Source organism: Malaya genurostris, chromosome 3 (assembly GCF_030247185.1).
Source record: "Malaya genurostris strain Urasoe2022 chromosome 3, Malgen_1.1, whole genome shotgun sequence".
In the NCBI taxonomy this organism is placed as follows: domain Eukaryota; kingdom Metazoa; phylum Arthropoda; class Insecta; order Diptera; family Culicidae; genus Malaya; species Malaya genurostris.
The window spans coordinates 212,021,150-212,041,285 of NC_080572.1; the positions used below are offsets into that span (position 1 = coordinate 212,021,150).

Sequence of the window (20,136 nt, forward strand, 5' to 3'; positions counted from 1 at the left end):
CCACCGTATTCCTCTGATTTAGCTCTTAGTGACTTCTGGCTATTCAGCAAACTCAAAAGACTGCTCCGGGGAAACCGTTTTGAGCCAATTGAAGACATCAAGCGTGAATCGCTACGCGCATTGAAGGCTATTCCAGAAATTGTTTTTAACAATTGTTTCGAGGATTGAAAAAAACACACAAGTGTATTGGGGCCGAGGGGGATTACTTCGAAGAGGACAAAATAGATTTGGTAGAATAAATAAAGAATTTTGAAATTATGAACAAAGGCTTCTGTGTTTTGCGTACAGTAGTCCTTTCGTACTGCTTAAAAGTACACGCATATTGCATATGAAAACACCTATTTTTACAGTACAAAAAAAAGTTCCGCGTGAACACATGGATCAATAATTCCCGAGACTAAGGCAGAGATGGCGCTCGTAGTAAACCAGTAACCACGTCTTTCTAGAGTACTAACCTTTGCTTGAAACGGGTGAAATTTTAAGTTGATCCGACCAGAAACAGCTGAGTTATCGAGGTTGGAGTAAAGTCGTTTTGTAGTTTGTTTAAAAAATGGAAAAAAACCGAGTTTCGTTTTTTGATAAAACATTGTTTTTTAATGGGTAAAAACACCGTGCAAGCGAAACAATGGATTGAAAAATGTTATCCGGACTCTTGTCCATCAAAAGCAACGATTTGTCGGTGGTTCGCCGAGTTTAAACGTGGTCGTACCGACACAAATGACGCGGAACGCTCGGGTAGACCTGTGGAAGCCGTTACACCGGAAAATGTGAGTGAAGTGACAAAAATTATAATGATAGATCGTAAAGTGAAGCTCCGTGAGATTGCTGAGATGACACAGATATCATATGGAAGTGTATTTACTATCCTTCATGAAAAATTGAGCATGAAAAAGGTTTTTTCCAAGTGGGTGCCGCGATTGCTTTCGATGGAACAAAAACAGCAACGAGTCGATGATTCAGAAAGCAGTTTATCGAAAAAATAACGTTGGAACCATTGTATTACCCTAAAAGGTTGATGAATAAAAAAAAATTGCAAACAAAATGTTGTTTCCATTGTTTGTCTCGGGACTTATTGATCCATGTGTTAGCTGCCTAAACAAAATCTGAAAGTACAGAACATGTTCCGTGTTTACTTTCTCTTGTATCTGAACTTTGGGTTTGTTGGGATTTTCTGTGAAATTCCTTTTTAGTGTCGAAGCGATGATATTTTATCCTACTATATAATGATTTGTGGATTGGAAGTCAAAATGGCTTGGACCCTACATTTAGATAGTATTGTTGGGCTGAGATATTATATACTACTTAAATAGTTTGGTAATATATTTGTTCACTTCGAGTATAATTAGCAGGAAAATACAAATACATTGTTTTTATATCATTGGGTCTCTTAAATAACTCTAAATTTGTAGTCATTCACAATGAACTGCATATATTTTGTTCTTCGGGTACAAAATATAATGTTTTGGGTGCGAAATATACAGTAGATGTAATGTATTCTCATTATTTCTAAGTAATTTAAGTTATTCTCTATTTTGTATGTAACGAAGACTAGAGGTCACCTTTGAAAACATGAACATAACTTGAAACAAAACATTCGGAACGATCGGTTTTTCATTTCTAAAATAGAGAAAATGCAACAAAACAGAGCGTATTACATTCGAAACTAAGTAATCATATAACTTATGAATCTTCTGAAGACTTCGGATCACTCAATATATTTTGATTTCTCACTTGTTGTGCTATCTTTGTTACGCGTTGAACAATACATTTGAATGTTGGAAAGAGCATAGGAAGTAGATTTGTTTTCTAATGTAGTTTGTCGTAAGTGTTTTTGTGGGCATAACCGGCAACATAACCGGAGTCATCCGTTACGTCTTTACGTCCGGCTATTCCTTTGCCTTTGCCCGTCTCATCGAATCGTTGCTTGTGTGAACCGGTGTACCGCGAAGTATCGGTCAATCGGGCTACTGTTTCGGCTGCCTTGCCGGGCTAGAAGAAATTGTTTCTGCTGTGAGAACCGAACTGTACAACTGTACAATGAATTTAAGCTACTTACGGTGGAATTGTGAACGCCAGGAGCACCGCAGTTGGCCATTTTGCCTTTGATATCCTCCAACTCGACTTTTTTAGTTTTCGCAAGATCTTCGAGAAACTTGTTGTAGTCTTCCAATGTAAGTTTCATTGATTTCAGCTTCTTAAAATGGATACCCGTGTCGGTGGTGGTAATCTTCTTGTCGATAACCTGAAGAAATGGAAAAAGTCTGCTTGAATTCATCAATTGACGTATCTCTCATAAGCATATAAGTTACTGTAGGATTTTAATTTAAAAACACTAGGAAACTTTTTGCCAATACAAGCGATGTGGTCGTCACTTACGAAACCGATTGTAGGAAACCAAAATGACCATTTTCAACCAGTATTGTCACTTGTTTGCATTTAGTTTTCGCCTGCTTAGTATTGAACCGCGAGCAACCTGAGCTGCTAATGAACTGATGAGCCGAACAAGAAATTTAAAACAAAATGAAAATAGACATGTGCGCTTAACACTAACCGTTACCCTTGAGAAACTAAACCTCTAAATGGTTAATTGTATTCGTTTAGATATTCTATGGAAAATATACAATTTTATCTATTGAAATCGATGCGTGGAAATATTTAAAATCAATTGGAGCGAAAATATTATTAATCGAAACGAAATTGGCTGAGTCGTAAACCTGACCACTTATATTGTATTACATTTCTAGTTTTCACATAGAAAATTTCTGATGCAGAATGTGCATCATGCTTGTGATCATAATACACGTTTCCAGCTAAATGTTTTATGCTGATTTGTTGAAACGATTGCAATGATATAAACCTTCAATCACCAAACTAGTCAAAACAAACTGATGATTGTTTTTGTGCACTAGCTAACGTTTGTACACCGCTACCAAATTGTGTGCGTGCAAAAACCTTCGACTTCCGACGTCGAATTCCAATTTGATATGTGTAGGAACAGTTGCACAACTAGCCAAAGTGCAAATAATGATATTTACCTTTGCTTGTTTCATCCACTTATCACTCTGGGACAGGGTCAAGTGCTTGCCATCGGACTTGGTGTCACCAAACTTCGAGAATGCTCTAAACTGCTCCTTGAACGCTGCAGCCGATACCGGAGGAGTACTGCTGGGTGTTGAATTATTGCCTTCCTTTTTGGAAGTGTCGTTGTGTTCTGTTGTTTTCGGTGTGGCCCCTTTCGATTCAACCGGCGCGGCTTTACTATCGTCTTCCAATGCCATTTGGGCTACTTCGACTGCGGCCTTGTCCACGGCATCGGAACCATTCTGTGTTTTATCAGCCATGATGATGGACCTAAAAAGATAGAATAACACGATAAAAAATAATAAAAATTTGATTACATGAACCTAACCGGTGTATTGCTACATGAGAATACATGATTTTGGTAATTCAAGGAAACCATCAAACTGTGTTCTCGACGGTTGTTATAAAATCTAGTGCTGAAACTTCTTTCGGCACCCGTGTGAGTACAACGGACGTGATGAAAATTCAAATTTTAGCGCCTAAGCGTCCATCTATAGTGTCAATGATATAGCTAACGAATCTATTTGAGTCTATGATCTCATGTGCGCACACTTCCAATACATCAATCATACAGTTCCCTCTACAATGAGGTGCTAATGGGAGAGGATTCCAGTTGCTTGTTAACGATGAAGAGTGCGGCAAGAACACCAACTGATAAAAGCTACCTCGTCTAAGCGAAACAGTAATTTTTTGTGAATTATCACCAAAACCAAATAAGTCTTATCTAATAGTCACGTCATTTTTCACTGTTTGGATTTTTTTGCATGCTCTTACAAATGAGCGTTTCAAAGGATTAAAATTGTATTTGTTTTGTAGTTAATTTAGTTGTTTCAACGTTAAGAGCGTATATTCAGCTAGGGTGTTAATGTCAAGTGAGCATTAACGACGGATTCAAATGTAATTAAGAACTTTTGCAATTCAGTATACGTTTATCCAACTGAGGGTTAGCAGGACCTTTTTTTCGACCCGTTTTCGGTTTATCCTCAAAGGTGTTATCCTCACTAAACTTCGTGATTGCATTTCGCACGGCTTTTTCACTTACTCCTTCCATTTTTGCTATCTTTCTCAGTTACAGTCCGCGTTCTTTGCACCATTTGTGCACAATTTTTCGACGTTGTTCTGCTGTAAGTCCACGCATTTCGAAACAAACTAATGAAAACGAATAAACAACTGCACAAGTGGTTAGAGAAGAGTGTATACAACATGACGCTGCCATAAAAATTGACAGATTCTGAGCCATTTCGAAATGGCAGCGGTTTTTGGTTGCGTCCATAATCTCTAGGACAGTCTTTACGATATACACATGAAACTTTGAGATTAATCGTTAATAATCCAGGTACGTTAAATTTTTATTTGACATTTTTTTTTAAATTCTACCATAATGATTATGATTATTCTCATTATCTTAAAAAAAGTTGTATTTTCGTTGTTACTACGTTGCAACAAATCGCTTCTACCAATCTATAGCTATCTTAGTCAGAGCTGAAATTGTATGTTATAATCCTGTAATATCTACGTTACTTATATTTCATGGTGGAGTGAATCTTTGAATCATATGGCGAAAAGCAGACATTTCATGTTGATGGGAAATTTTCGAGCGTCTTGTTTTCCCTTAGGAATACACAAAACGTCGGAATATGGTGTAGGTAAGTAAACACGATCAAATAAAGTTATCAAAATTGAATCAAATTTTTATATTTTAACTTACACAAAATCTATTCGAATTCGATATAAATTTATCATGGATAGTTGCTAAAATATAAAGAGTTTATATCAAACAATTGTATCGATTGTATCTGATATCTAAGATTATTTCAATGCAAAATATTATTGTTGTATTTTAATTGGTTTTAAATTATGTATATTTCATTTGCCTTTCTTTCAGTAGTAAATAAATAATGAATTTCGAAAAAATTTCGATTTTTAATATTTTTATAACACCATATCTTGACATTTCATGAATTTTAAAGAAATCGGGAAAAATAGTAGTTTTACGGTTTTTTCAAAGCGAATTTTCGAAGTTATGCGGTCGGAAAATTCGCAAGACGATAGAACTATCCTTCAAACTATTAAAAAAATGATGTATAAATATAAGACAAACAAGAAAAGTAGATGGAAGGAAAAATAACAAATCAATCTATGACAACATTCCACAGGGCTCCGGTCAAATCAAATTTATGGTATAAGGTGCGGCAAGTTATGTTTCGCTGTTTACTTCAATCGTAGCATCGTAGCATAAGCGTCTTCCAACGTGGCTGTGGTCGCCTGGTAAGGCGCAGCAAATCTCCATCAACTATCGATCCACACGTTCTATATTTTAATGCAAATGAGAAACGATGCCAAACACGTGAAGCATGTGGAAAAAAGAAATTTTTCCTTCCTTTTACGAGTCTTCTGTTACCAGTATTCAGACTAATTTATCGCCAAAGGTGTATATTACTGTAACTAATTAGTACATGTTGTATGAACAAAAACAAGAGTGAACGATGCATTTTTTGTGTGACGTCCGTAAATCAGATATGACGATCAGTACAGCCGTTGAGTGACATATTCGTTAGTTTATTGACACAGTCCAAACTCGATGAGCTATGCAGTTAACGCGCTGGAGTGAAATCATCGTAAAACTGCCATTTATATTTATGTACATATGAAATCCACCACACTTGTTGCTGAGAATCTTTTCAGTGGGACTTGGAGTTCAATACTCATACCCATCGTTACATCATCTCTCGAAAATAATAAACCATACGACGCACAAGTTCAAAACAAAATACACAAATTTAGAGATTACTTCATTAACAAACTTTGCTCCGTGCCGGGCCGCTCGTTTAGATAGCATTTGATATAACGGCACAATAGCGGTAGCGTGTAAATACAGATATATTCACATGTGCTCTTGAAAAAGTAGATATTTTTTATGAGCGCAACGAATGATCGCTGTCACAATTATGATATTCATAAAATAAAATCTCTGAACTTTCTATGAATCAGCCACTATTCCTGAAAGATTACATAAGATCGAATAAATTTCGATAACAGGTAGCAAAGTTAGATCCACCTTACAGGGTGTTTCATTTATAATTGTAACTGTTTTAGTGTTTAAGCATATAGTAGAATTGATAGTGTAATCCAAAAAGAGTGATTGAGATACATACTGGAAATTTAGTTTGGAACCCGACGATAAAAAATACCTAAAAAGCACAGCAAAAGAATTTTTACCTTTTCCGAAATATTCATTCGAATTCTTGTCATTTCAAAATATTATAAATTACCCTGCCTAATAGCAATCGATCATTTTACCGGAATCAGTCATATGAAGATGTTAATTGTCTGGAATCATGGAAAACACTTTGTAGACAATTGAAGTTTGGTAAATCATCAAAAGGGGCTGGGGTCCACTAGGATTGATAATATCTATAAGCTCTCTCTGGAAAGTACCAGCCTAGATGCCGTGTGGAATCCGGCGAAAAAAATGAACCAAGAACAGATCCACTGGGTTCCTGCTTCCATGTCGTAAAAAGCGACAATTGCAGGAGTTTCTTTTTCCTTTCAGTTATCAGATATTTTCATCGTTTCACTTCTGATTACTCTATTTTACTAAATTATCTCTTCATTCAACCTATCGATTTCCGTCTAACTTTGGAAAAAAAGTTTTATTTGGGATGTTTTCTTCTTCCATGTTATTGATTGTCTTTCAGGATTATAAATTGAATGATAAAAATCAACTAATACGCAAATCCGTTGATATTACAAAGTTAATAACAGAGATAACATATATCGGTATAATGAATACATCTGCTCAGATCAACCAATATAACAACTGTTTAGAATATGTCAATACAATGAATCAACTATTTTGTCTGAATCCTATTCACTCGTTTATTTTGTAATTTCATTTATAAAAAAGGGAAGCTTTTATTCTTTACGCGATAGTATTGCAAATTTTTCTTCAGTTTCCTCGAATAAGAGCTGTGAATCAAGACTTCCCGGGACTTCAACATAGGATATTGTTGAAACGTTCACTCGGGAAGTCAGTGAGTTTAGTGGTGCATCCGAGCATCTTGAAACCGGAACATACTGAGTCGCGCACGAATAATACCAATACTGAAATTTTTACTAACAAATATCCTTCTCCCGTGACACTTGTGGAGTGCGCAGTAGTATATACGGCCTCTAGTAACAACAAGTGTTGGACTAACATCCCTTCCCATTCTCTAGAAGATCTATGTTCGGGCCTGGATGGCGCTGGTACTGATCAATGAATTCTGGGATTACCAGAAGATGTACATTGAAGGATGATTTACCAGTCCCAGGTCGGATCATCTAAAAACTCCCTGTACAATTTCATCTAATCCCGATCAGCAACGGAGTAGCAACCAGGGGTGGTCGCTCAAGCTCAAGTTCAAGCTCAATTGAAGTTTGGTAAATAATCAAAGTAGCCATGTTTCTTCAGAGCAAACCCAGTAAATCCGAGCATCGGACGCATCGTGCAAGAAAGCTTTTGACTGCGTTTCAAGCTTACATAGTGTATCGATAGAACAAAAGAGTGAAGAAATACCAAAGCAGAGAGCGGATGTCTTATACACAGAGGATGGGATATATCGGGGTTGGATTTTCAACTCCGAACATAGGGCCAGAGTTTTTCTGGCCCTAAGAGGCGAATGACCTTAAGGTTAAAGCCTCTATGATCGAAACAAAAGAATGTTTAACACTATTTCACACCCTATCGGGAAGACGTCGGCTTGAAAATGCCTTGTTTGATATTCCTTCGCTCTGTTTCTCTAGCGATACATAATGTAAAAATAAAGCTTTCTTAGGACGACGCGGTTGATGCAAATGGTGCAGAATTGTCCGATGACGGGCCGATGGAAGCGCTACGATCGGCCCCATATCGTGCTCAATCGGTCCTATAATCGGGCCGATGATCGGACCGATACAGGTCGACAAATTTCATAGGGAAGCTGAGAGTCATTGATAAGTGCCGCTTTTTTAATAAAATGTACTAAATGCCAATTATTTTGATCATACGTGGGATCAGTACTATTTAAAATTGCATCCGAACATAGCGATACATAAACATCTTAGGGTAACGGTACCTCTATTCATCACAGTTCCAATAGTCATCTCATATAGTAAAACCATTGGTTAGACTGATATCTGTTGTCTCTGTTCGACAAATTTACATAAAAGAAAAAATAGAAATAGGTATTTTCGCTTCGAGATTTCACATCGATATAACGGCAGTTATGCATAATATTCGAACTATTTTTCCTGCGGCTTCGTTAATTGAAAGTCGAGTAATCTGAAAAATAACATGGCAACTCTACGAATGAGGTTACTATTGGGACAATAAAGCTTTTTTTTTTTTTTTTTCATAAATACGTTTATTTCTTAAGGCAGTTTACATAAGTTTTTCTTCGCCGTAGCATCACTTTTACATAATATTCTTATCCTAATTTAATTCTAACATAGTCACAACGTTTTGCATTTATTAAAACATATTCTCTTATTACTTAAATATCATCTTAGGTAACTCGTCATTAATTATGAAATCTACTCGGAAATATTATTTGAACCAAACGATTAACTTCTATAAATTATAAAATAAGCTGTTATTTTCAGACATTTTGTTAATAATTTCATAAACTGTTTCGAGTTTGTTTGTATCATTACATTATTTTTATTCTAATTTAGCTATTGGTTGAACTCATGGACGCAGCTGGGATCAGAACTAAGTCTTGAAAGGGGCCTTTATTAAATTGAAACTCCAGTTTTCTTTATGAAATGATAAATAAGTTTCATGTATGAAAGGTCACGACAAGCAAGAATGTCTCGAACTGGGATATTGGATAGTCTACCTTGGGTACGCAAAGAATTTATTAGTTGAGATCTGACATCACGATACTCCACGCATGTCCAAACGACATGATCAATATCTCGATAACCTTCGCCACAAGCACAATGATTAGTCTCGGAGAGCCCAATTCGAAGGAGATGTGCATCTAACGTGTAGTGATTGGACATGAGTCTAGACATCACACGAATGAAATCTCTACTCACATCCAGTCCCCTGAACCATGCCTTTGTCGATATTTTCGGAATAATTGAGTGCATCCACCGACCCAGATCATCTTTATCCCAAGAAGCTTGCCAGCTGGCAAGTGTTCTTTGGCGAGACGAGCTATAGAATTCGTTGAAAGCAATTGGTCTCTCATAAATTTCACCCTCAATAGCACCACGTTTGGCTAAAATATCGGCTCTTTCATTGCCAGGAATGGAGCAATGAGCCGGGACCCAGACTATAGTGATTAGATAATTATTGTTCAATATGTCGTTCAGGCACTGTTTTATTTTGCCCAGGAAAAACGGTTCAGTCTTGCCAGTCATGTTTGAGCGAATGGCTTCAATTGCACTCAGACTATCTGTGAAGAGGAAATAATGGTTTGGAATTAATGTGACGATTACACTCAAACTATATTGATCTGCTGCTAGCTCTGCTATATAAACAGATGCAGGTTCTTGAAGCCTAAATGAGGCCGAAACATTATTGTTGAACATACCAAACCCTGTCGCTTCTTCAATTCGCGATCCGTCCGTGTAAAACATTTTCTCAGAGTCAATATGCCTGAACTTACTTGAAAATATTTTTGGGATTTCCGTCGAACGTAGATGATCCGGGATTCCACGCACTTCGCGCTGCATGGATGTATCGAAAAATAAAGTTGAGTCAGGGACATTTAGGAGGCTGACACGGATAGGAATATATCTTGAAGGGTTGATTTCCTGTGACATATGGTTAAAATATACTGTCATGAATTTTGTTTGAGATCGAAGCTCGACTAGTCGTTCGAAATTATTAATTACCATGGGATTCAGCACCTCACATCTTATTAGCAGGCGTGATGAAAGCTCCCAAAATCGATCTTTTAATGGAAGAACTCCCGCCAGAACTTCAAGACTCATTGTATGTGTCGAATGCATGCACCCTAAAGCAATTCGCAAACAACGATACTGAATTCGCTCCAGTTTGATAATATGAGAGTTTGCAGCGGAACGAAAGCAAACGCATCCATATTCCATCACTGAAAGTATCGTTGTCTGATACAATTTTATTAGATCTTCCGGATGAGCACCCCACCAAGATCCTGTTATTGTTCGAAGAAAATTTACTCTTTGTTGGCATTTTGTTATCAGAAACCTAATGTGTCCTCCCCACGTGCATTTGGAATCGAACCACACCCCGAGATATTTAAAAGTTAAAACCTGTTGGATCATTCTTCCCATCATATGTAGCTGAAGCTGCGCGGGATCATGCTTTCTTGAAAAGACGACTAACTCTGTTTTCTCCGCAGAGAATTCGATACCAAGATGAACAGCCCAATCGGACAAGTTATCTAAGGTATCTTGCAATGGTTTATGCAGATCAATAGCTTTGGGTCCAGTAACTGAAACCACGCCATCATCTGCCAATTGTCTTAGTGTACATGGGGTTACTAGACAGCTGTCAATGTCATTTACGTAAAAATTATAGAGGAGCGGACTGAGGCATGAGCCTTGCGGGAGACCCATGTAACTATTTCTGAGTGTTGCCAAATCGCCATGTGAAAAATGCATGTGTTTCTCTGACAAAAGGTTGTGCAAATAATTATTTATAACCGCTGGGAGTCCATTTTGGTGAAGCTTGTCTGAAAGAACATCAATGGAAACTGAATCAAATGCTCCTTTAATGTCTAAAAATACAGATGCCATTTGTTGCTTTTGAGCGAAGGCAATTTGGATGTCAGACGAAAGTAATGCAAGGCAATCATTCGTCCCTTTATTTCTACGGAAGCCAAACTGAGTACCTGACAACAAACCGTTCGTCTCGACCCAAGTGTCGAGACGTCGTAGAATAATTTTTTCGAACAATTTTCTGATGCAGGACAACATCGCAATGGGTCTATATGAGTTGTGATTGGAAGCTGGTTTCCCCGGTTTTTGAATGGCGATAACTTTCACTTGTCTCCAGTCAGGTGGAACAATATTTTGCTCAAGAAACTTGTTGAACAATTCCAACAAACGTCTTTTTGCGAGGTCGGGCAGATTCTTCACCAAGTTGAATTTAATTCTGTCCAACCCAGGGGCGTTATTGTTACAAGACAAGAGTGCTATAGAAAATTCCATCATTGAAAATGGGTTATTAATAAAACCATTATTTGGAGGAGATTCCCGTATAATGCTCTGCGTAGGAACAGAATCTGGGCAAACTTTCCTAGCAAAGTCAAATATCCATCGGTTCGAGTATTCATCACTCTCATTGCCCACGTTACGATTCCTCATTCGTCTGGCCGTATTCCAAAGAGTGCTCATTGAGGTTTCTCTTGACAAACCTTCGACAAAATGTCTCCAATAGCTACATTTTTTGGCTCGAAGTATGCTCTTGTACTTGGTTTCTAAAACCATAAGTTTTTCAAAATTCTGAGGAGTTCCTCCTCCCCGTTTTAGAAACGTCTTGCAAGCATTTTGTTTTGCGAGTTTAGCCTCTGAGCACTCTTTGTCCCACCAGGGGTTGGGAGGCCTTCTGTTAGTCGTTGGCCCAGGAAAGCGTTTAGTTTGGGATTGTTCTGCTGCCTCCAGAATCGAACAAATGAGGAAGTCATATTCTTCAAGTGGAGGGAGCTCTTCCATTGAATTCAAAATACTAGAGATACTACTTTGGTATTTAATCCAGTCGATATTTTTTGTCAAATCATATGGAATACTAGCGGAAGTAGCAATGCAATTGCTACTGCTAATTGAGATGATGATTGGTAAATGATCGCTACCGTGTAAATCAGGCAGTATTTTCCAGGTGCAATCTAGTCGAATTGATGTTGAGCAAAGAGATAGATCTAATGCACTTGGGCGTGCAGGAGGTCTTGGGATCCGTGTCATGCTACCCATATTTAATACCGTCATGCTAAAATTGTCACAAATGTTTTGTATTAAAGATGATCTGCTATCATTGTAAACGGAACCCCACATAATACCGTGAGAATTTAAATCCCTCAGAATCAATCGTGGTGCAGGAAGGGCTTCAACCATTTCATTAAGCTGTTGCTGTCCAACTTGTGCTTTTGGAGGAATATAAACCGAAGCTATGCAAATATCTTTGCCTTTAATGTTTATTTGGCAAGCAACAACTTCTATACTAGAAGTTGAAGGGATGTTTAATCTATAAAAGGAATAGCATTTCTTAATTCCCAAAAGCACTCCACCATACGGAGAGTCTCTATCGAGACGTATAATGTTAAAATCATTAAAATTTAAAGCTATGTTTGAAGTAAGCCATGTTTCGCATAAAGCAAATACATCACATTTTTGACTATGCAATAATATTTTAAATGAATCAAGTTTTGGCATGATGCTTCGACAATTCCACTGCAGGACAGTGATTGTATCATTTGCGACGGGTGATAAATTATCCATCAAAAGATACAAAACCTGAGACAATTGGCCATTGAGCTGATAACTGCTTCAAAAAGGTTCTAGCTATTGGAAGGAATGCCATTATGAGGGTCTTTAAGGGTTCAGATATATTGAATGCTGAGAAAATCCATTCAACAATTTCCGAAAACTTCAGTAATCCTGTTGGTGGCTGTGAAATGGAGCCCACTGGATTATTATCTTTTTCTGTACTAGATCCTGGATTGGTTTGTGAATTTGACAAACCAGGAGGCACAGTCTTTGGTTTTGACTTTTTTTGTTTAACACGGGGATCTTTTTTTGAAGATGAAATTTTAGGTGTCTTTTTTGGTAATTTGGAGGAAGACTTCTTTCTCTTAACTGACCCTTGGGTAGTGATAAACGAATTACCTTCACTATTTTCGTCAGAGTCAGAGTCCTCTGGTTCCTCTAGATTTGAAAACCCGTTTTCGGTTTCCAAAGGGGGGACATCAATGACCGTTTTAAGCATTTCTGCATATGTGCGCTTAGACCGTGCTTTTAAAGAAAGCTTAATTTTGTCTTTGTGCACTTTAAATGCAGTGCATACTGAAATATCATCATGAGGACTATTCCCACAATAAATACATTTTTCAATTTCCTTGTTGCAATCATTATCTTTATGAGGCCCTTCACACTTAATACATTTTGGTTTATTACTACAGTAAGTAGCTGTGTGGCCGAATTTTTTGCAGTTCGTACAATTCATTACATTTGGAACAAAAAGCCGAACAGGGAGGCGAATTTTATCGACATAGACATGGGACGGCAACGCAGACCCGGCAAATGTCACTCGAAACGAGTCTGATGGGCGATAAACTTTTTTTTCCTCTTCATGAACTACTGAGTACAGTTGTTTGCACTCCAGTATTTTCACACCCTCAAGCATAGAGTTCTTGAAACGACCAACACCATGCTTGAGTAAATCATCTACCGAAAGACTCGCTTCGGTAACAACACCGTCAATTTCGACATCTTTGGAGGGTATGTAAACTTTATACTCTTTATTGAAATGTTCCGAAGAGACAATATCATTCGCGTGTTTCAAATTATTTACCACAACACGAATTTTATCGTTATTTACTTTTATGATCTCTTTGATTGAAGAGTATCGTGATGTCAAACCTTTATTAATTTGAAAAATGTTTAATGGCTTTGATATACGTCTAAAAAAGACTATCCAAGGCCCAGAAGAGCTCTCCTGATATTTTTTCGTTCGTGGGGGTATCGGATTCATGCTAGGATTTACGTCCATGGATTCATCCATTACATTAAAATTTTTAACTAAACTTTAAAATAAAATTTGAAACCAACACTACACAGTACTCAATCAAAAGGAAAAGAAAAAACTTCTACCTTGAAATTGTTGTCTATCTCCGTTGCACTGCCGTGTAGATCCTCGTTGCTCTAGATGTTCTTGTTGGATGTATCTGACATCCAGCACCACTCGAATTCCGATTTGCTTTCGTCTTCGCCAGCTGTAACCAGCGCAGGTCACCGGTGTATACCTGCGTGTTGTATGGCAGTGGAATGACCGAGTTGTCTTGTCTCCTTCTTCCTAGTGCTCCGCACCGATATGCTTCTGCACCGAAGTGCCTTCGCACCGGTGTGCCTTTGCACTCTCCTGCTTCTATGTGCCTTTGCACTCTTCCTCTTCGATGTGCCTTTGCACTCTCCTGCTCAGCACTTGTGGCTGTATATTGCGGCCTGGGTAGAGTTTGGGAAACGCCCTTTGTTGTTTCCTACACCAGCTTGGCCCAGCACTAGGGCTCTCTTATGCAGCACGACTATACGTTTTAACGGCTGCTGCCAACAGGTTTCTACCTGTAGTTCAACCGTTGTCGTATTTAACGCGTGTAAACCAACCAGCGTTATTAAACTGTACGCTTCTATACACAACCTTCTCGGTTGAACGGCTATTACTGGGACAATAAAGCTTGTTCGCGACAAAAACAAACCACACCGCTAAGTATGTATATCTTTGGAAATTTGTGACATATTTCGCAGACTGATAAACGTATGTCCACAGAAAGAAATAATGAAATTTACACGACATGTAAATCAATACACTGAAAATCATTTTTACCTATTTTTTGAGGAGAAATCACTCATTGTCGAGCTCTTCTGTAAGCTACCCAAAATTAGGTCGTTATCTACTCAAACTTGGACTTGATCGTGAAAAATGTTAATGTGTTACATTTACCAAAAAACCATCACTCGTTATTTAAAATTGGGGAGATGTAGTTGATTTTGGGTAGGTTTTCACCCAAAATTAGGTCGCGGCTGGTAAGAGTGCAGTAACGTGGAATAGACATGGATTGATTCGAAAGTTTGATTGAAAACCTTCACCGATGCAAAACTAAATTGGATTGCATTGAATTTTCAATGAAAAGAACTGTAACTTTCAATCAACGGTTGGTTTTGCAATTAAAGTACAGAATTGTAAAGTAACTTTATTGACTGCTCCAAATATGTGCATGAAAATAGATATAAATTCACAAAATATTTTTATCTGTGTCGGTTTATTGTGTGAAATCAATATAATTGGATGTGCTATGGATATGCTCAAGTTAACATATTGTACAATAGTAATTTAGGGAATAATAATTTGACAACAAACATCTCGTCACAAGACTCAAGACGTCGTGAAATATTTTTTTCTATCAATTCAGGACAACATAGCAATGGGTCTGTGCCAATATAAGAAAGCAGCGCCGACAACAAATAATGATAAGGTGCTCCTAAACCCATCACAGATAAAACCACAATCATATGAGGAATAAATACCTTAGAATGATCGCAATAAAGACCAGGTTTATTGATGATAACGGTGAAAAAAGAATTCGTTAAAGTTGTTGTATACAATCACAGAAATATGTCCAATAGCATTGAAACAGCTATTCTCGCTCTTTCTATATGAAACGCTACACATTGTGTTTTATAATAGCACTATCAAAATTACCTAGCGTAGTTCTGGAATGTTTCGTTAATTATTACATTATTACCAACGTAAATGAAATACTGCAAGGACAATAACATGGTTCGATTTGCATCAAATGGAAAAACCGAAATAATGCTCATGAAAACCACATAAATTAACATGAGTGTACTTAGGGTCTCATATAAGTCTGAATTAATGAGCCGAATGTCATTACCCTTAACACTTTAGGTTTCTAAAACAGAAAATGGAAACACTTTGAAATAGAATCTTCATAATCCATCCAAAAATAGCGTTAAAATAGGATTCCGTCGGTTACGTCACTTATACCATTATATCTACGGAACCAGCAGTGATAGTCATTTGATCTTCAAACCTAATTAATAACTCAATAGTAGCATTCGAACGAGCCTAAGCTTGTTGAAATAGGTTCAGACATCATTGTATGGAAGCTAGAATGCAACAGCCCAAAAGCAACTGTTGGGCTGCTCGAAGCGCCTCTACAGGAGAATTGCTACTTGGGGATTGCTTTTTAAAACAACCGTTAAATATCTTACACACATTGAAATCTCTACTGGGATGTCAGTTCTCTGTGGTTATATCACATTTTTGGTATTTACGCAATTGAATCTTGACATTAGCGGATATACCAAAATTGTTTTCAAAAATTTGCTCTATGAAAAAAACTTTATATCGAGACTATTTGAAAGAAAATGAAGATATTATTATAGAGATAAATAAAGACATTATTATAGCACTAATTAACAGGATTAAGATGCGGTTTTTTTTCTATCCGATTTCAGAACACAATTGATCATTGATTTCTAAAACTTTTTTTTTCCTGCATTTTCATCCTGATCATGAAACTTATCAAGTGAGTTTATATTACTCTACTGGTAATTATTGTGTATTGCAACAATTGTACAATATTTTAAAATTTCAACAACGGAGGACGGATGTAGCGCTACGGGTTAGTCGATACCTTTCATGTAGCCCACTTGGGTTCAATTCCCAACCACGCACATAGGGGTCAGAAAGTTTTTCTGGCCCGAAGAGGCGAATGACTTTAAAGTTAAACAAAAAAAAGCATCCTCTGTGGAAACTTTGCTTGACATAACTGAATAAGACACCTATATTAGAGATAAACTGGATGCGTGAGAGTATATGCTACTGAGCAGACTAGTTCCCTTGCTTGGTAAATTGCCTGTGCTGTTAGTCTCAGTTAACATATGAATCAATCCATGGAAATGCAATTAAATGAATTCTTTCTTTTATTCTCGTGAGCAGTGCAGTAAAATTTCATTCAATTCAATTGAAACCGAATGTAAAACATACTAACGATATCTCTACTGCAGTAAACTTCACACTCTGACACACACAACGTTCACTGACGTACCGAACCGACAGCATTCAGTTCTTCAATCGATTCTCTTCAAATCAAAGCTCAGTTTAACCACCGCCAGTTGATCTCTCGAAGTGACAAAATATCTCTTTCAATAGTGTAAGAGCAGCCTTCAAATGAGGTTTATGCAAACATTCAAATTGGTTCAAGATAGTAGATGAAAGACAAACCAGGTAGCTGAAATATGAATTATAGAATACACATAAATTAATAGTTACCTCATTCAGTTTTCAATTTTAAACATTTACTCCATTTATAATTCTATCCGTTCGAACTTGCTCACTACCAAGAGCGAAGACAATGAAGAAGCTAGACTACTTGGCACTTGAAACTGAGCAAGCAAAACTTCAAATGACTAGGTAGGGAGCTTCATTTGAAAATGGCAGCAGAAGTCATATGAATTTGTGTCGATATGCTGACGGTCAGTGGCCATAAATTTCATTTTCATCTGATATCATACGATCGGAAATTAAATTTCACCGCACTACTCGTTAGTACTGTACGAGAATGAAGAACTTTGCTTCACGGCGTGTTACAAGATGCGAAGCAAGGTCATACAGGCAATATTTACGGTGTTTTTAAATGTAGTTTTAGTGTTACATAAATCATTTATGAACATAACGCCTGTACTCCAAGACCCAATTTGATCACATTTCAAAAACGTTTCAAACATTGTATAACATAAATTTGGCATTTGAGCCCGTTTTCAATACGAGAAATTTGTTTCTTGTAAGTTTATACTGTGTATATATCCTAGAAACACAAATAGTAATGTTTATTTAATTAAAATTCATCGGAACTAAAAGTTATGAATGTAGTTTTCTCAAAGGCATCTTCAATATGAGAACCGTTCATCAAACGCTAACCTCACGAAGCATATTCATCAGCTGGCGCACATCTTCATGAACTAATGAACGAACGAAGCAGCTCTTCTTGCTTGGGTTGCGCTGTGAATTCTACCTAACATACGAATGTGTGTGAATAGCACAGAGAGATAAACTTTTTTTTTAATATTCGTTGCTTCAATTTGCAAGCCCTATCCCCGTCTTGAAAAGATTCCTCGGAAGGATCGTAATACTGGCCGTGTAATTGTTCTGTACACTTATGAATTGACTTCGAAATTTTATTTTTATGCAACAGGCCAAACTCTGCATCGGAATGTAGTGCTTCGTTTTTGCTTTGATCTTCTCTATGGCAATAGTAATGATGTCATGTCCTGTAACAAAAAATCACTCTTAAACATTAATAGCAGTGAGTCATCCAGGATTTTGTCATGATGCGTCATATTTCTTTATCCTTAAACAACAAGCTACCAACACAATTACAGGCCAGGAATGTGCTTCGAACCAACACATTTTTACATAGATCATAATAGCTGTAAGAATGTGGAACAAATTAAATTCTAAATACGTGTTAATGAAACATGAAATTATTCCATCATACATTGTTTACTTTTTAGTGTTCGTTCCCTTTTATTATTGTATTTTTAGTTTTCACACGCCCTGCGAAAAAGCGTGTGTAAACAGAATCAGTTCGTCGTATCGCTTCATCGAGATAATCGCAAAGAATATCATCAAATGGGTGGTGGTTTGGGGTGGTTCAGTATCATACTCTAATCGGGTCACTATATGCACGCGATCTCGTGTCGTATCGCTATGAGGGTGGCAAAATGACACTCAACGCGGTTGAAACTAACGTACCTAAACACAACGAAATTAAATTCTACCACTGAGTAGTTCGTCAGTGGTCAGTCTCAGTAATAGGCTGGATGGGATTGTACGTTTGAATTTACTAACAACAAAGCACACCCCTCATATATTAGAGGGGAAGTATCCAGTGCGCATGAACAATTAAGTATTGATCTGTGCTTTTAAAAATCATCGTCATCATCTCCATTGTCATCTTCCGTACAGGAGCTCGTTTTATCTTACGAGATGTAGTTCATCGATGGATGTCAGAATTCATATTATTCATGTAATCCCATTAACTGGAAACTGTTGCTTCTATAGTTTCACTCAATACGTTCCAAACTGTGAACCCGAATTGATTTCTTCGAACTTTAAATAGATTATTACCTCAGTCGCACTTGATAGGTGACTCGCAGAAAAAAACCGCAAAAATTGATATTAAATTTCCTTCCTGTCCACTATAGTTAACCTTTTTGCACTGTAGCTCTAGCTCTATTGAACAACCTGAAGAAACCGTGCTCTGATAGACCTTTTTCAATTTAGATTACACCCGCGGAATGAGATCAGCACCAGAACACCCTGGACTATTCCGATACACTAGGTTCAAAAATTGTCGCGCGCATCCGAACTCGCCTGAAAACAGACTGAACGTGATGGCAGTCGCAAATACCCATGAGTCTATGCCTACTGCTCACATCCATTCATCGAATAGCTATAGGCAAACGCGGTTGCTGTGTATGATACAACAGAGCAGGTGATGCTAGGATAAAGCTTTTGAACAAATGTCACGTCAAAACATATCCTGATGACTCAGAGTCAGAGTGATTCAATTACTTCAGAATATATTCGCTATGTGGACTTGTTGTTAGAACAGTTTTAATCAGTGTTTTGATCAGATAGTAACATTATACATTCATATCGCTATAAGTCTTTAACAGACTGTGTCGCAATTCGTTTATCTTGGACGGCATACTCCAAGTGAGCGTACAAGGGTGGCTCGACAATTTTTATTATCATATTCTATTAAATATTACTAATGGATTCATCAAAAAACTTTTTTGTTGAATTTTCAATAAACACAATAATGTTTTGTTAGGCATAAACTAGCATAGCTTTTTCAGTTCATAGCTTTGGGGTATGTACCAAATTTAGAAGAATTCTAAATGACAGATTGAAATTTTGAACGCACCTAACCTTGATTTTTGATTCCGGAGTCGGCTCGGTTTTTAGAGTTCTGACCATTATTTCCGATACTTCCGGAATCGGGAACTGGGAATCGATAGGGTAAAGTGGGGTGAACTGTCGCTCACCGGTTAGTAAAAGTAGCGAATTATATTTCATCTGTAAATATTTATAACCGATAGTATATTGTTAGTTCCTTTGTAGTGACCCAAATATTTATTTCGCACCGCGTAAAATATGGTATTTAATTTGAAATCCATCTCAAAATAATGACAAAATCTATGTACGTGACAGATAGAACGTTGTCGAAGATATTTTTAAATCACAGGCAAAATTTCGTCATTGGCGTTTGTACCTATAAATCGGTAGATACACCGCACCAA

The 20,136-nt window shown here is 37.2% G+C and overlaps 1 protein-coding gene across 3 annotated transcripts; it reads right to left on the reverse strand.

The window, feature by feature from the left end:
* Positions 1-1,322: 1,322 nt before the first annotated feature.
* On the reverse strand, positions 1,323-19,237 carry LOC131435836 (tubulin polymerization-promoting protein homolog). 3 transcript variants are annotated; one of them, XM_058604064.1, is made up of 4 exons: positions 18,959-19,237; positions 3,036-3,351; positions 2,057-2,242; positions 1,323-1,989 (listed from the first exon to the last, which is right to left on the reverse strand). In XM_058604064.1, the coding sequence occupies exons 2-4, from the start codon at positions 3,339-3,341 to the stop codon at positions 1,807-1,809; spliced, it is 675 nt and encodes a 224-aa protein (XP_058460047.1). In that variant the 5' UTR covers positions 3,342-3,351; positions 18,959-19,237; the 3' UTR covers positions 1,323-1,806. The 3 variants fall into 3 exon arrangements, with proteins under 3 accessions (XP_058460047.1, XP_058460048.1, XP_058460046.1); XM_058604065.1 differs by lacking the exon at positions 18,959-19,237 and adding an exon at positions 13,900-14,362; XM_058604063.1 differs by lacking the exon at positions 18,959-19,237 and adding an exon at positions 3,410-3,450.
* Between the last annotated feature and the right edge of the window lie 899 nt (positions 19,238-20,136).

Coding starts and splice junctions, on each gene's coding strand:
- LOC131435836 (XM_058604063.1), bottom strand. CDS start 3,435: ATGTATTCTCATGTAGCAATACACCG. Junction 2,243..3,035: donor AGTGGATGAAACAAGCAAAG/GTAAATATCATT, acceptor CCATTTCTTCAG/GTTATCGACAAGAAGATTAC. Junction 1,990..2,056: donor CTGGCGTTCACAATTCCACC/GTAAGTAGCTTA, acceptor AATTTCTTCTAG/CCCGGCAAGGCAGCCGAAAC.